General features: G+C 36.1%; 1 protein-coding gene across 6 annotated transcripts in view; it reads left to right on the top strand.

Annotated features, from left to right (window-relative positions):
- REV1 (REV1 DNA directed polymerase) overlaps positions 1-15,448 on the top strand; it is a 61,920-nt gene that overhangs the window by 18,971 nt on the left and 27,501 nt on the right. For 4 of the 6 annotated variants that reach the window (XM_074815069.1, XM_074815070.1, XM_074815068.1 and 1 more), the window contains 5 exons: positions 3,993-4,142; positions 5,896-6,608; positions 8,469-8,576; positions 10,013-10,129; positions 14,903-15,035. In XM_074815069.1, coding sequence (XP_074671170.1) covers positions 3,993-4,142; positions 5,896-6,608; positions 8,469-8,576; positions 10,013-10,129; positions 14,903-15,035 — 1,221 coding nt within the window. The remainder of the gene's footprint in view (positions 1-3,992; positions 4,143-5,895; positions 6,609-8,468; positions 8,577-10,012; positions 10,130-14,902; positions 15,036-15,448) is intronic. The other 2 variants (XM_074815072.1, XM_074815067.1) reach the window with 1 other exon arrangement.

Here is a 15,448-nt window from a genome sequence, read left to right as displayed (position 1 = left end):
GGAATTCTTTGCTGATAATGGAATGAATAATTAATTCCTGTCTTTTATTGGTGCTTATCACTACAGCATCTGTCTGCTTTCCAAAGATTAATGAACTTACACAACACTTATTACAATGGCTATTATTTTCATTTTTTGTTTGAGAGCCACCAAAAAGACATTAAGGTAAAACACGAAAAATGACAATAATTTGGAGTATGCCATGTGAACTATGTAAGATCAGATTTTTCATAGTTAGTTATGAAAAGATGGTAAGGTTATGTTGAAGTTTATTGCTGCATTAAAAGCTCTCTGTATTCTGAACTGTGAGCATTCTGAACTATGGTCTAAAGGCAGACTCTCGTAAATCTGTTGTTAAATGCAAGTAGCTCTAGAATTTTTGTTTAGTTAGCATCGCATAGAGATCAGGTAGTAACAGTAGTGGCAGAATCCAGTATTGCAGATTAATGTGTGATTGCTTTAGTGACAAAATCCTTCTTTCTGCACTCCCCTTGTTGCATGTTTTAGCTACCTCTCCATTTCTGCAACAAATGAAGAGACTCGAAGGCAGACCTTCTTTCTAAATTTTTCTTCCTTTATTTGAAAAATACCCAACACAATTATGTAGCTTGGAAAGGTTGTTGTGCAATGTCCAATGAAAGCCAAACTAAGGTGATCTGAGAGCTTGACTTTCAAATTTGAATGTTCTTTTAACAAACATTCTTTGACATTCATAATAAAATCACTTTTCAGAGATTGAGGATAACTAACCACTAAAACGAGCTACCAGTAGAATTTGTGGATTCCTTATTTTGATTTTCAGATTGAGTGAATGTTTTTCTTAAAGATCGATGTTAATATAACACAAATGTGAAGAAAATAGTTTAAAATCATTTCCTCAGAAAAACAAAAAATTAATCTGGTACATCGGACTTCATTTCCTTTTTCTGATGAGGATTCAGAATGCAAAATGCTTGAATAAATAAAAGCTACCAGTCTTAAAACAGTACAGCTTTCAGAAGAGATAACACGTTACTTTAACACAGTAACTTTGTTTTGGAAACTAGCAAAGCATTGAAGGGGAAGGAGATGGCTTTTATAGCTGTACCAGAAGCAAATAGGGTGACAAATTATGCCTGACCAGCCTAGTTGTCTTCTGTGGTGAGATGACTGGACAACAGGAGAGCAATAGATGTCGTTTGCTTTAACTATAACAGGGCTTTTGACACAGTCCACCATTGCGTTCTTTTAGTCAAATTGGGGAGATACAGATTGGATAGTGGGCTGCTAGCTGGGTGAAGAACTGGCTCAACTGCCTGGCTCAGACAGTAGTGGTCAACGGTTCAGAGTTGAACTAGCAGATGGTTACAACTGTCATTTCTGAAGGGTCGATATTGGGGCAGATGCAGTTTAATGTCATCGTTAACAATGTGGACATTGGTGATGAGGTGGAAAGTACCTTCAGCAAGTTTGTGGATGACAGCAAATAGAAGGGAACAGTTGATATACTGGAGAGCAGGGCTGCCTTTTGGAGACTCTCAACAAACTGGAGGAATGGGATGACAGAAACTTCATGAAATCCGACAAAGTGAAATGCAGAGTCCTAGATATGGGACAGAATTAATTCTATGCAACCAGACAGGCTAGGGACTTACTGGCTAGGACACACCCTTGTAGGGAAGGACTTGAGGGTCCTGTTGGACTGCAAGTTGACCGTGGAGCAGCAGTTGTGCCCTTGCGGAGATAAAAGCTAACAGCATACTGGGTTGCATTAGCAAGACTGTAGCCAGCAGGTCAAGGGAAGTGATTCTTCCAATCTGTTTGGCACTTCTGAAGGTACATCTGGAGTTGTGTGTCTGATTTTGGGCTTCTCAGTACAAGAAAGATACTGATAAACTGGAGTGAGTTCAGAGGAGAGCCACCAGCATGAATAGAACCTGGAACATGTGATCTATGACAAGAGACTGAGGAAGCTGGTTTTGTTTTACTTGAACAGAAGACTAGGAGGGGATCTAATTGTTGTTTTTTGTTGCCTATATGGAGGTTGCAGAGAGTATGGAGGCAGATTTTCCTTCAAGATACACAGCAAGAGGGTAAGAGGCAATAGTCACAAGTTGCAACAAAGAAAATTTTGACTGAGTATAAGGAAAAGATTTTTCACAGTGAAAGAGGGTAAGCAGTAGAACAGCTGTCTAGAGGGGTTGTGGAATCTCTGCCCTTGGAGATCAGCCCTAGACAACCTGATCTGACTTTAAAGATAACCCTGCTTTCAGCAGTGTCTGGACTAGAGACCTCGAGGTGCTTTCCAACCTAATTTTTTTAGTGATTAGGAATTCTGTGATCCAGGGGGTGTGGAATGGGGAAAGATGTTGAATGATGCATCTAAAATAGGATTCCTATTGCTGCATCTTAATACAGTTTAAAAAAAACCACAAACCAACTGTGCATTCATCTAGTAATGAAGCTACTCCAGTAGCTAAAATCTTAGCATGAACAAGTTCTCAAATAAATGTGGGGTTTTTATCATCTTGAAGTTGCAGTAATGATTTTGAAATATTACCTGGGTGGTTATGCACCCAGGTTCACACAGTGATATGAGAAACAGTCTAACCAGTCATTCCAAAATCTAAGTTGCTGCATCACCACTTTCTGTACAAGAAAGCTTTGGAACTTTACCATGTGTATTTTTAATTCTGTTTGGCAATGTTTAATGTAAATGAAGTTGCTTTATGAATGCTATGTATTCGTGTATCAAACAATATTTAATGGATATATTTTTAGGGCTGTTTTTACTATCCTATTCCCATAGAAACTTTACTAGGTCTCTATGTATGTGCCTAACTAGTTTTAATTTATCTAATTGGGAAATGCGATCTCCCACCCCATTCTTCTCTAATTGCAGCAAGAAAGCTCCTAAGGGCTTTTGTTCCACTGTCCAGCTCCCTTGACAGTAGTAGAGATTTGAGCTAGTTAAAAACCACATATCCAAGAGAAAGCATTCAGGTGTTGAAGAACGGAAAAACAGTATCTGTCGCTGAGCTAAATTCTCTTTAAAAATTTGAATCCAATTGTATCTTCAAAACTGAACACTGATACTAAGCTTCTTTGATATGAGAGAGGTTCCTCTGCTGTAAGAAGTTTCAGAATCTCTGACCCAGTGTCCAATATGAAGAGTTATATGAAGAAGAGGTGAAGTATAGGCTGGGAAGGCTGTTACCTCTACTGGCAGCACAGGCATTGGGGTGGAGAGATTAAATCATGCTGTGGTGTATTTTTGAGAGGATTTCACTTCAAAGTCCATGACTTCCCTAAGGAATTTAGCAGTTATTGAAGTATAATTGCAGTTTCAGTGGAAGAAGAAGAAGAGGGAGATACAGTGGAACACACAGGACAGAACTGGAATGATTGTAGTAGATATTTATGGAAGGTTTATTTGGAAATTATTCTTCTGTCTAGCTTTCTTCAGTGAATTTTCTCACAAGAAGGGGTAATTATCCTTTTGGAATGGAAAAAGTAGTTCCTCTTTAATACTGAACCACATCCTAGCTGACTGACCTCTTTCAAATTCTACCCAAATTTGCTTGGAACACATGCATTTCCATTGTTCCAAGTTAAAGAGCTCAGTCAGCATTGTTCAGTTAAAATAACCTCGACCACTCACCAGGGCTTTTTGACCGGGTGTTGTTTATTTTGTTTTTGAAATTAAATATTTTGGGTTTGTGTGTGTCAATTGTAGAAGAGAAATGGATGTAGACAACTGACCAACACAACTGTGAAAATATGTTTTATAGTACCAGTCACTGCGTCACAAATTACTTCTCAGTTCAATCCAGTTAGTAGTGGGAACGGGGTTGTAGAAGAGACTGCAAGTGCGTATAGCAGAACAGCAAAAGGTAATGACCAAAGTAATAGTTTATTGCACGTGAGGTATTTTTTAGCATAGAAGGTTGTGGTTTGTTTTTTTTTTAAATGTCTTAAGTAGTAACCTGTTTCTTTTTGTTTGTTTGTTTCAGCATTAAAGCTGGACGTCTCCTCTCGCACATTCCATATCAGCTTTACACCAAGCAGTCAAGTGTTCAAAAAGGTCTCAACTTCAATAGCATATGCAAACCTGAAGATGCCATGCCAGGTCCAAGCAATATAGCTAGAGATCTCAACAGGGTGTAAGTGTTTCTGATCTTGTAATGCAGATGCTAATCATTCACCCATAATGGGTTTGCATTTATAACTATATAGCATTTTTAAAATTCATTTCAGCTTTATAAGAGGGAAGCTCTGAGTCACTGAAATTTAAAAATAAGGTATTGCTATATAGATAGTAAAGGACAGAACTACAATTACCTTGACTCCAAGCCTTGTCTCTAGTCTTTGGGGCACACTTTGCCTGGTAACGTGACCTGGCCAGGATACAGCATATCTGTATGGAAGCTACAGGTACACATTAAAGGATTCTGACTAGTGACACTGAAAAGTAGGTCTTTATTTCAAAAAAGGCTGGTATGATGTGATTACTTTTGGTAAAGGTGCGTAGGAACAAATGTAAATACATACTAGTTGTTAAGTTCTTTCTCTAGCTTCTTTTTAAAAAAAAGTCACAGTGTACCTTATGTATGGTAACACCAAAGTTTAAGTCACACTTCATAGAGAAGAGGGAATAAAAAATCCAATTATAATATAAAAAAATTCTCCTCAAACACCTTGAGAAGGGAATAGAACAGAAAGCACCAGCAAAACTTTTAAAGTGTCAGAGAAATTGGAATTTGGAAAGAAACCTTCCACTTGAACAGATTGTTCTGTAGATGTTTTTAAGAAAGTTCCTGCATCTTTTTCAGAAGCACGTATTTGTTGTTTAGAGGCAAGAATCATGAAATTATAGAATGGCTGAGGTTGGAAGACACCTCTGGAGGTCATCTGGTCCAATGCTACTACTCAAACAGGGCCAAGGATACTGTACGAGATACTATACTTTCTGATTTGTAATGGGGATCTCTGTTCTTCCACAGTCCAGTGATTTATTTAAAAGCCAGTCCTGTGTAATGCTGAGGAGACTTTACCACATGAGTGGGATTTGTCTATATTTAGGAAAAATAAAACCAGTACCACAAAATTAATATCCTAAGCAGTATTTCTTACCCGTATTTTAAACAATGAGTGATACAATCACCATCACCTCTTATTATTGCATTGTTAATGTTTTTTAAATGAGAAGAATATTCAGACTTCCCAAAATACCAATTTAGTCTGAAAAGTATGAGTTTAAAAGCCTGCTCTACCCACTGATACTAAACATGTACCACTGGATATACCGCTTTCAACTGTGCAGCTCCTCAAGAATACTATGTTCAATATAATTTATGATTGTGGTAATCTTAACCAAATTGTTAATTGTTAATTCTGGTTTCACTGGTATACTGGATAGCTCATTATTTCCCACCTTTTTTTTGTGTACTTAAATTGGAAGTGATGGTTGGGGATTTTTTCAGCAGATCAAGAGTATGTACAATTCTTGAAGGCTTTGGTTTTAATTCCACTTAGGGTTTGTCACAGAGTTAATTTTTTGAATGAAAGCTTTGCCTCTACACTGCCAGAGTAAATGTAAATTGCCAGTGCACTTGTGGCAGAATACAGTGTTTTATATGCTTGAAAGATGAAAAGTAGTTTATTTGGGTTACTACCACCTGGTAGTGGTGCATTAATAATACACCAAATCTGTGAAATCTTTTGTACAGCAATACAGTATTTTGTGACATTGAGAGGACATGGCTCAGAGTTTGAGATAATTGTCTTGAGAATGTGAAAACTACTTAAGTATAAACTGATAACAATTAGGGAGATAAATACTTAGCACTCGAAATGACCTGTAAATGTGCCTTTTTGTTTAAAAGATATGGCATTAAATAATTGTATCTGTTTCAGAAATCATATTAAAAAGTGTGAGGTGGAAAATGAGATCACACCCAATGGAATAAGTAGCTGGAATGAAGAAGAGGAAGAAGAAAATGACGATTTTGGATTTACAGAGCTGGAGCAGATCCTTCCTGGACGGAAACAAAATGGGATTCAGTCTCGCAAAGACAGCACTGCCATTTTTAACGGACACACACACACTTCTACCAGTGCCTTAAAGACACAGGATTGCTTGGTGCCCTCTGGCAACGGTGTTGCAAGTAGGTTCTCTCCAGGCCCTTTGCAGGAGGAGGGGAAGGCTGAAAAAGGCATGGTTGACTTTAGAGACTGCACAATGCAGCAGTTGCAGCAAAGCAACAAGAATACAGACTTTTCGTGGAATCCACATAGGACTATGAGAAATTCATCCTCATCTTCATCTTTGCACAGTAATGCTAAAATAAATGGTGCTCACCACTCCACTGTTCAGGGGCCTTCAAGCACAAAAAGCACTTCTGTACCTACTCCTAGCAAGGCAGCTTCCTTACCTGCGTCCAAACCTTCAGATTGTAGTTTTATTTCTGACTTTTATTCACGTTCAAGACTACATCATATATCAACATGGAAGTGTGAATTGACAGAGTTTGTCAACAGCCTGCAGAGAAAAAACAGCGGTGTCTTTCCAGGAAGGGAAAAATTAAAAAAATGGAAAGCAGGCAGGTCTGCACTTAAAACTGACACAGGTAGATACTTGTTTAAGAAGGTTTATGTTGAGAAGGTGCCTTATATCTTTGTACATTAAATGTCTAACTAAGTAGGTTAGCATTCACTATTCACATTACAGTCAGGCTATCTGGAAAAGCTTGATGACTTTGATGCACTGAAAACTAAAGGATCCAACTGCTTTTGGTTTTGTTTGTTTGGGTTTTTCTAACTTAAAATGTGACTTAATGTGATACTCTGATCTATAGTCCATTCCTTCTTACAGAAATAATATTCCTGATTTTACCAAGATATGTGGATTGATCAAGCGAAAAAATTACTATATATATCTAAATACACAAGTCTGTAGTTGCTGTGTGAAAATCTAAAGGGAAAAAACAGAAGAAAAAACCTTTCTGCTTATAGTTCAGTGTGAAAATTTAAAAGATAGTAACATGTAGAAGTGAACTAGAATCTACTTTTTTTTTTTTTTGTTAATAAGAGTTTTATATACCTCTGGGTCTGTTTAAATGGGTAGAAGTGTAATATGAGACTTCTGAACCTGGCTTGTGACAAAAGAGAGATGTTTTATGTCATTACATCAAGGGCCAAAATGAAAAAATATGTGTAATTCATGAGAGGCAAAATGTTACCATTATAGATCAAGTATTTTGAATCTTTAGAATCTCTCATTTACAGTCTTATTCAAGTAAAAGGCTAGCACTATACCATCAAAGAGATTGTCTCTGTTGTGCTGTAAAAATACGTGTAATCATATGAAAATATGCTTGATGATAAATTACTACATCCTAAAAAATTACTGTTAGATAAATAAGTTAACTGATTCTGTGTTTGTGCAAGGACACCCCAGTTACGAAACATGTTAGCTTACAAACTACCTTAATGTGTATTTTTTTCATGAAATTATGGTCTAAGCTAATATATTTTTATTTTCTCTTTGATTTGGCCTAGAGTATTCGAATAGTTAATGACTGTGTTTCAGTTGACAAGTAGCAGCTTCTTAAGCATTAACTTAAGCACTTGCTTTGTAAATATGCCCTTTTTAAGACAGTCCTTATTTTTCAAAAAATGACTTCAAATGGTAAATTATTAAAAACAAGAAAACATTTTTGTGATTATTCAGTAATTAACTCAGATGTTAAGCAGAACGATTCACTTGATGTATCGAAGTATTTTTTTCACTGTTATACTTTATGCATTGTTCAAATTAAGATTTATTTTTTGGGGTTTTGGTTAGATACAGCCTCCTGGTAGGTCAGCAACATGGACATGCAGACTTGAACTTCTAGAATACTTGACACAGGTATTACTAGTGCTTTAGGCATGTGAGTTTTTCAGTCTGGAGCCATCTTGCTCATCTTCGCTGGATGTTTGTGTGAGTGTAGGTACAGCAATGACAAAATACTATTGTGTGGGAGGTTTAAAACTAATTTTGGTGCATTTCATGAAGAATTAATGGTAGCTCTTGGTGCAGCTAAACTTTTTTTACTCTTTTGGAACAGTGTTCTGATTGATGAACAAACAGGAGTAAAGTTCTTTGTTCCACATTCGGTGTTAACATAGCAAAATTAAGATCCAGTTCCCACAACATGCATTAATCTCCTTGGGTTGGGGGAACTTGTTAGGGAGAAGGTGTTAATTATGAGAAAATAAAATAGAAACTTTTAAACTGATGCACTGTTTAGTCTGTTAGTCTACTATTTATTTTTACATTTCTCTGATAATTTTGTAAATGTAAATATCTTCTTGGTGAGAAGAAACAAAAATCTTTATAATTTAAGGTGGTAAGAACTTGATAATAGTCGTTGATGACTACTGTGAGTAGTACCAAAGTGTATAAATTAGGGTTCAAGTTTTCTGTTGGTGTATCTTCATACTAGGTAATGTGTCTGTTGCGAGCTCAGCCAAGCCACAGAGCTGTATAATGCACGTGGATATGGATTGCTTCTTTGTGTCTGTGGCTATCCGAAATAGACCAGATCTCAAAGGTCAGTATTTAATTCTACATGTTACAGTTTACTCAGTTAAGCCTTTAAAAACAAAACCAAACTTTCACACTTACAAAATGAACTTCACATATTAATCTTTTTATTCCTGCTTACTTTCTCACAATCCAAAAGGAAGTGGAAGAGAGAACTGGAATTCTCCTTGCTGTCTCCTTTCAGTATCTAAAGAAAAGAAAAGTAAAATCTGGAGTAACCATTCTCTATAACATTGCACATACCTTACTGAGACTTCAATCTACCATAATAGAAATCAGAGCTCAAATTCTAGTTGTACCGAAAGTGGATTTTGGTCGCTCTGTTTAAAAAAAAAAAAAGCATATCCTAATAATTTTTCTGAAGTGATGTAAGGAGCTTTGTTTAACTAGAAAAGTGGAAAGTTCAAGGCTGAGAATTAATTGTCTCTTTGCCTGATGCATCTTTTTCAAGGGAAATTTGCTTCTCCTTCCGTTTGCTATCTAAGCTCTTACACATGAAGTGTTACAAGACCCGGAGGCTGAACAATTTAGTTGGCGTTTAGAAGTCTGAGTTGTGCGATCATCCTTCGGGCATAGGAAGAGTTAGTGGAGCTCCTTAGCAAGTTTGGTGGGGTTTTTTTACAAGTGTACCATTTAGAAGTGGAGATACTAGTTGTTCTGTGCAAACACTGAACTTTGGTGATGCACACAAATCTGAAGACTTGGTGTGGTGGTGACCATCTGACACCCAACTATCATAGACCTTGGGAAAATATACAATTCCTTTGCTCTCTTGCATCCAAAGGCAGGAGCAACTGTATCAAAGATACTCCTGGTATGTTTGGGTCTTTAAAACTTTATTTCCTGCCAAGTTTCAAATTCCATTACTGAAATATAAAGAATCTAGGACTTTTCTACAAATACTTTTTCCATTCCACAGAAGTCTGCCATAAATTAGCTTCCTGTAAAAAAATTATGGAGGTGTTGATATTACTAAAAAGTCAAACGTTTACTGAAGATTTGATTTTGTACAGTTAATTAAATAAGTGGAAACGAGTGTGTTGTTATGCGTATACTCTTCTAGTTTACTTAAGCTAATAAACATGATAAAGTATTTTAAATCAGTACAGTGTTTGCTGTGTCTTAAACTAATGAATGAGTAGGCATTGGTGAAGTTTCACAGCTTCCATCTATACTTTTTATTAAAGACAAACTAGTATGGCTGTATTTTCATCCTTTAAAAGCTTTTCTTTTTACGTGTGACTGCAGTCAAGACAACAAATTCATAGTCACTTTCTTAGCTGTTTCCTCCTTAATGCTGTAAAAGTATATAAGCTTGAAAGAAAATATAAAAAAATAAAGCAGACATGTTTATGATCTAACCTACCCTAGTTGTGCTGTTATTAAAATGTGAGCTATTATAGATGTTGACTTGTAAGCAGTACCTTCATTTCTTCTCCACAGGAAAACCAGTAGCTGTTACTAGTAACAGAGGTGCAGGAAAGGCACCACTGCGCCCTGGTGCAAACCCCCAGCTTGAACAGCAATATTACCAGAATAAGCTATTGAATGGCAAAGCAGGTACAGATAAGTCTGTTTGTTTGTTTGTCAGTATGTTTTTAAATTTTGTTATTGAAGACTTTTTCTTAAAGCTATTAATAAAGTGTGCAGTGGATAGATTTGTTTTATTCATGTGGGGAATTTCAGAGAAGAAATATCTTTGGACAACATGGTGCTCTGTGGCCTCAGTAATAACATGCCACTGTGACTTCTTGTTAGTTAGCTTTGCTCAGTATCATGAATTATTTTAGAGTAATTTTAGGTTTTACTGACTTTCATTGAGGTTGAGTATAAGATATAATGTTAAGTAATTATTTAAAATAGGAAATAAATACAGGTTGTCTGGGATCACTTTGTTATAAGTAAGTCTATTATACAGAAGAAGGTACCAAATAAATTATAAAAGGCTACTAAATTTTTTTTACTATAAAAGTAGAAATGACAATATATGGCCAGTGAGAAGTTGTTTGAAGTTGGTTTCTGAATTGCATGTGTACATTGTATCTGTGTACAATGAGTTAATTTGTGTGGTCCTTAGAGCATCTTAGGTTTCTGGAAAGTTGGTGCAACTTCCATGAGTTCTGTCTCCCCAGTATTTTGTTTCTTCAAATCCAGGGCATCTATTGTAGTTTGAGAATTCCTTACTTGCCTGCAGTAATTTAGAAATTTGTTACTTTCTGTGTCCTCAAGTAGTAGTATATTAATATAAACAAACATACTTTTATTAACATGTTTTATTACTATTATACTGCCTGAACTGCATTTAGTATGAGAAAGTATATTGCCAAACATTGGCAACTTAGTTCTCTTTTTTTCTCCAACAGTCTGCTTCATCAGCTTGCAACAGTTTACCTCAAGGTTGGTAAAAGGTGCATATACAACGGGCAGCTGCTATTTAATTTCAGTTTAGGATTGGAAGTGGAGTTTCTCCTTAGTCCCTTGCATATGCACTTTTTACCAACCTTGTGGTAGCAGGTACTGTTGTTACAAAGTTTACACCTCAGCCAGTTATTTTGTTGATACAAGAGGTGGAAAAAGACAGGTTGTTCTTCCATGGTTGTTTCTGAAATGTTAGTACTTTAAAAAAAAAACCCTAATAAATTCTGCCAATTTTCAAAGACATTTGGAAACAAGGAATTACAGGAAGTGATGCCATTTTATTTGTCTTTTTGCTGTAGTTTAAGAACACTTCAAAACTGAGGTAGAATATGTTTGTGGAACCCGCTGGCCTTTAACTTTTTCAGGACTTTTCAGGATGCTCCAGGCTTAGCTTCTGCTGTGTTGTTTGCAATGCCATGTATAAGTGCGCTACAGAGATAGCTGTGGTTTTTATGGAGTTGGATTTTCTGTAGCATAGCTTGTGTATGAACTATTTATTGGTAGTTCAGTTTTATACAGTGACTTTGTAACTTTTATTAGGACCTTACACTGGATGAGGGTGTGACTTCATACAATCAAGTGACATTTGGAGAGTGAGGCAGTTAAATTACAGAAGTTTAGGTGATATCTAGCAAGTTCTTTGTGATTCACAAATTCAGTGGTATCTCTTCTACTATATTTACTGCTTAAGGGTACAGCAGATTTCAACCTCATTGTGTAACAAACTCAGTTTCTTACTGCAGCAGCTTTTTCTGGATATCTGCACATTCATTTCTTTACTTCAGCATCCAATCTCACTGGCTTGCACACAAGGCAGGCCTCTTTCTTTCTTGATACTTAGTCTGATTGTGCAACCTATTGTTTTGGTGAAAGGATTTTTTCCTAACACTCTTTTTATAATCTCTATCTCATTAGCTGCAGTTCATAATATTTTTTGGTCTCTTTATTAATTTTTATCTCCATATACAATAGTTTTATCAACAAAAAATACAACCTGTTGTTTCTGCTTGCATTCTCATAAGTACATGGCTTGTCTTCCTTTTGGGGAAAAGACATTACAGTTAGTTATGGTCTTAGATGAAAAGGTGGAATTGCAGGCGAGGCTTTTCTGACATCATAGTATCTTAGAAAGTGTATGTGACACGCTTCACAGCATGTGTTTAATTGTGCCATGCCAGAGGTAAATATGGTCCAGTAGGCACATGTATCACATGGAAAAGTACTTTTTTCTAAAATATCAAAAATACAGAATGCTAAATTATGCTGTTAAACATACACAATTCTGTTTGGGGACATATTACATAAATGAAATGAAAAGGTAGTTGGGACCAACTTTGAACATGAACATATTTTAACATCCATGCTTCAACATGGAACCCACTTCATTTTTTGATGCTTCAAGCTTTCCAGGCTGTTCTCTGATTTTGCTTTCTCCAGCTCTTGCTTATTAGAAAAAATGTTTCAAATTAAAAAACAAACAAGCAAAAACCAAACCAAACAAAAAATAAATGAAACCAAATCTTTATGAATTACTTTTGAACAAATACTTGAATTCTGCTACTTCAGCTACTTTTTTTTTTTTTTTTTTTGCAAATTACTTCTTTAGTGATACTGGTTCCTGCCTTTGATCTGCATTGCTAGGCAAATATCTAGTGTCAATAGAATCTTGAGCCTTTTATGAAATACTTTCTTTTTCTTGTTTGAATTCATCCAAAAATGTATAACTTTTAAATTTAAAAACTTGCTATCACTCTCACCCGAAATCTCCAAACTGGAGATAGCCTTTCTGGGTAGTAGAAATTACTTCTCTACATACATGCCATCTTTAACATTCATGTTCTAAAGACAGAAGATTAACATATGTTAATCAGGATTCATAGTTTGGGGTCTCTTTTCCATGGCCAGGATGCCCAAGATGTGAATGTTTTCTAGGCTTCCTTTCCCTCAACCCTAGTATCTCCCTTTTTTCATTCTAAAGAGCAGCAGATTTTAACCATCATATTAGTCACAGATTTATTCTCAGCGATTTCTTTTTCACAGACTTGGGTCCTGGCCTCTGATTTCTCCATCCGTTGCTCCACATTCACCATGTGCCTGTCTAGTTTCCCAGCTTTTGATGAGAGGTTCTCTACCTTGCCTTCCATTGAGGACAATGTGTTCTGCATTGCCCTGAATTTCACATGAAGTGACTCCATCAGCTCATGGGGGGATCTGCTCTGCTGCGATGTGGAAAAAGTCAACGAGTCCAATGAAGATAGACAAGATGACAGCATCATCTCAGGCCAGGGCACAGGAAGGCATGGACTAAAGAAATTGTTCTTGTCATTCTTATCTTTATTTGGGGCATAATTTTGCTCTAATTTTCAGTTGTAGACATCTTAGGTAACTTACTGAGCTCATCATACATTAAAATATATAAGATATAAAAAGGTGCACAAATTTAGCAGAAATTCTGAATAAAAGCAGGTTTTCACATGAGTCAGGTTCTACCCCTGCTGTCTCCACTCACTCATTACAACACTTTCTCTGGTCTGATAACTGGTCGTTTGTGCAGATAGCACCATGTTGCCTTTCAGTCAAATTGTCAGTGTAAGTTTTTAGTAGCCTGAAATATAATTAGGCATTGTGGCACTCTGAAGAATACTCGCTTTTTATTATATTACAAAGGTATATGGTATTAAATAACTACAGTAATGAAAAAGAACTATAGCATACATACTGGATTTCATTTTAAGTTAATAGAAGCTTTTTGTCTGTATGATACCTTGTTGGTTTGATTCTCATGGGGAGTTTGGGAAGGCATGGTAGTTTTTGCATCTAGCCATTTTTTCAGGCTGATGTTTATTTAGAGTATAGGCCTGTATCTTTCAAGGTTTACATACTGTGAAAACTCAAATAGAAAGGAATAGAAAGTGCTTTACTTGATTCCAGTATTCGGTGTCATGGAATTCTATTCTAGTACCTAGTACGCAGTGGGCCTGGAGGACTCTTTAAAATTTATTTAAGAGCTTGCAGTAGAGTATTATAGAATTAGGGAAGGTCTGTCTCATTGTACGTCTGGGGTTGCTGTATTTGTAATTGTATCATTTTGATCCAAGATAAAATTATGGTGATGTTTGAAAGAAGTTGACATCCTAATAAGAGAATTATTAGGAAGTAACAGCAGAAGTTTTGTCAATTAATATCCCCAAAGAGTGTTAAAGGAAATAAAAGTTTCTAGCTAATGTTTTTTAATTTGAGCTAATCAGCATTCTGGTTATTTCACTTCTTTAAAATCACTTTGTGTTATCTAGATTATTAGAAAAACAGTTTTAAGTAAGAGGTTATAAGTATGGTAAAAAGTGGGTTTGAATTCTGAATTTAATTTCTGTGTTCTGCTGGTGGTTGTGCTTTTTGTAAAAAGGAATATAGCTAAGTGTTGTCTTGTTCAGCCAAGCAGTTAGTAAATTTTTGAGTGTCTTGTATTTGTTTACAGGACATGGTTCTAGCAGTTAGCCTCAAGTGTTTGATCATTTTTATTGTCATTAAAGGTAACTGAGATCAGTCTTACTTTACAGTATGCAGTATGGTGTGTGTAGTCACCAACAAGCTGCTGTCTAGTAACTTTGGGGAAAATAGACACAGAATTTTTCAGTAGCTTAATATTATTCTCAGTAATATGTACAGACCTATCTGCAGAGAGATATTACGGGGGGGGGGGGGGGGGGGGGGGGAGGGCGGGGGGGGGGGGGAGGTGTCTGGGGTTTTTTTTGGGCCATGGTATAAATCAATACAGTATTAAGAACCTCTTCATCAACAGGTAGCAGTATAGAAATTGTGTAAAATAAACCCCATAATTTTTATTTTATTCACATTCATTCTGTTGAACTCTTAAGAAAAATGACATAAAAACAAATATAAATATTATTTTCCAAGCAGAAATTAGAGTACCTGATAAGCTGGACTCACCAGTCTGGGAGCATCTGGATTCCACACATGTGAATGGAGCTGACTTCGATCTCACTGTTCTGTCCATGGCTGAAATAGCTTCTTGTAGTTATGAAGCCAGGTAGGTAAAAGTTACCTATCAGGTTGCTTGAAAATCTCATTCAGATAGGCATAAAATGTCCAAAGATAGCAGTTCTTAGATCAGTTTCTTTCAATTTATCTAGAGAGGAATTTTTTATGTTTTCAGAAGTTGTAGTTATATAGGTTGTTAGAATTTAACACAAGGTTTTCCCTATGGATGCTGCTGCTTTTTAAACACTGCTTAATAGCTCTCAACCTAACCTACATGTTACTTGAAACAAAGCATATTAAGGAAAACCTTATGCCATTTGCTGTGATATTGTTGATTGCATAATTATCTCATTTCTTTGGGTCAAAGTTGCATTCTTTTATGGAATTAAGAACACTTTGTTACTGAAGGTTTTAGTTAAAATGAGACAGTAAGTGTGATTACTAAACATAAAACCATTTCTT

Source organism: Strix aluco, chromosome 2 (assembly GCF_031877795.1).
Source record: "Strix aluco isolate bStrAlu1 chromosome 2, bStrAlu1.hap1, whole genome shotgun sequence".
NCBI classification, from domain to species: domain Eukaryota; kingdom Metazoa; phylum Chordata; class Aves; order Strigiformes; family Strigidae; genus Strix; species Strix aluco.
The sequence above is the reverse complement of the archived record's forward strand: the minus strand, read 5'-3'. Positions and strand labels throughout refer to the sequence as shown.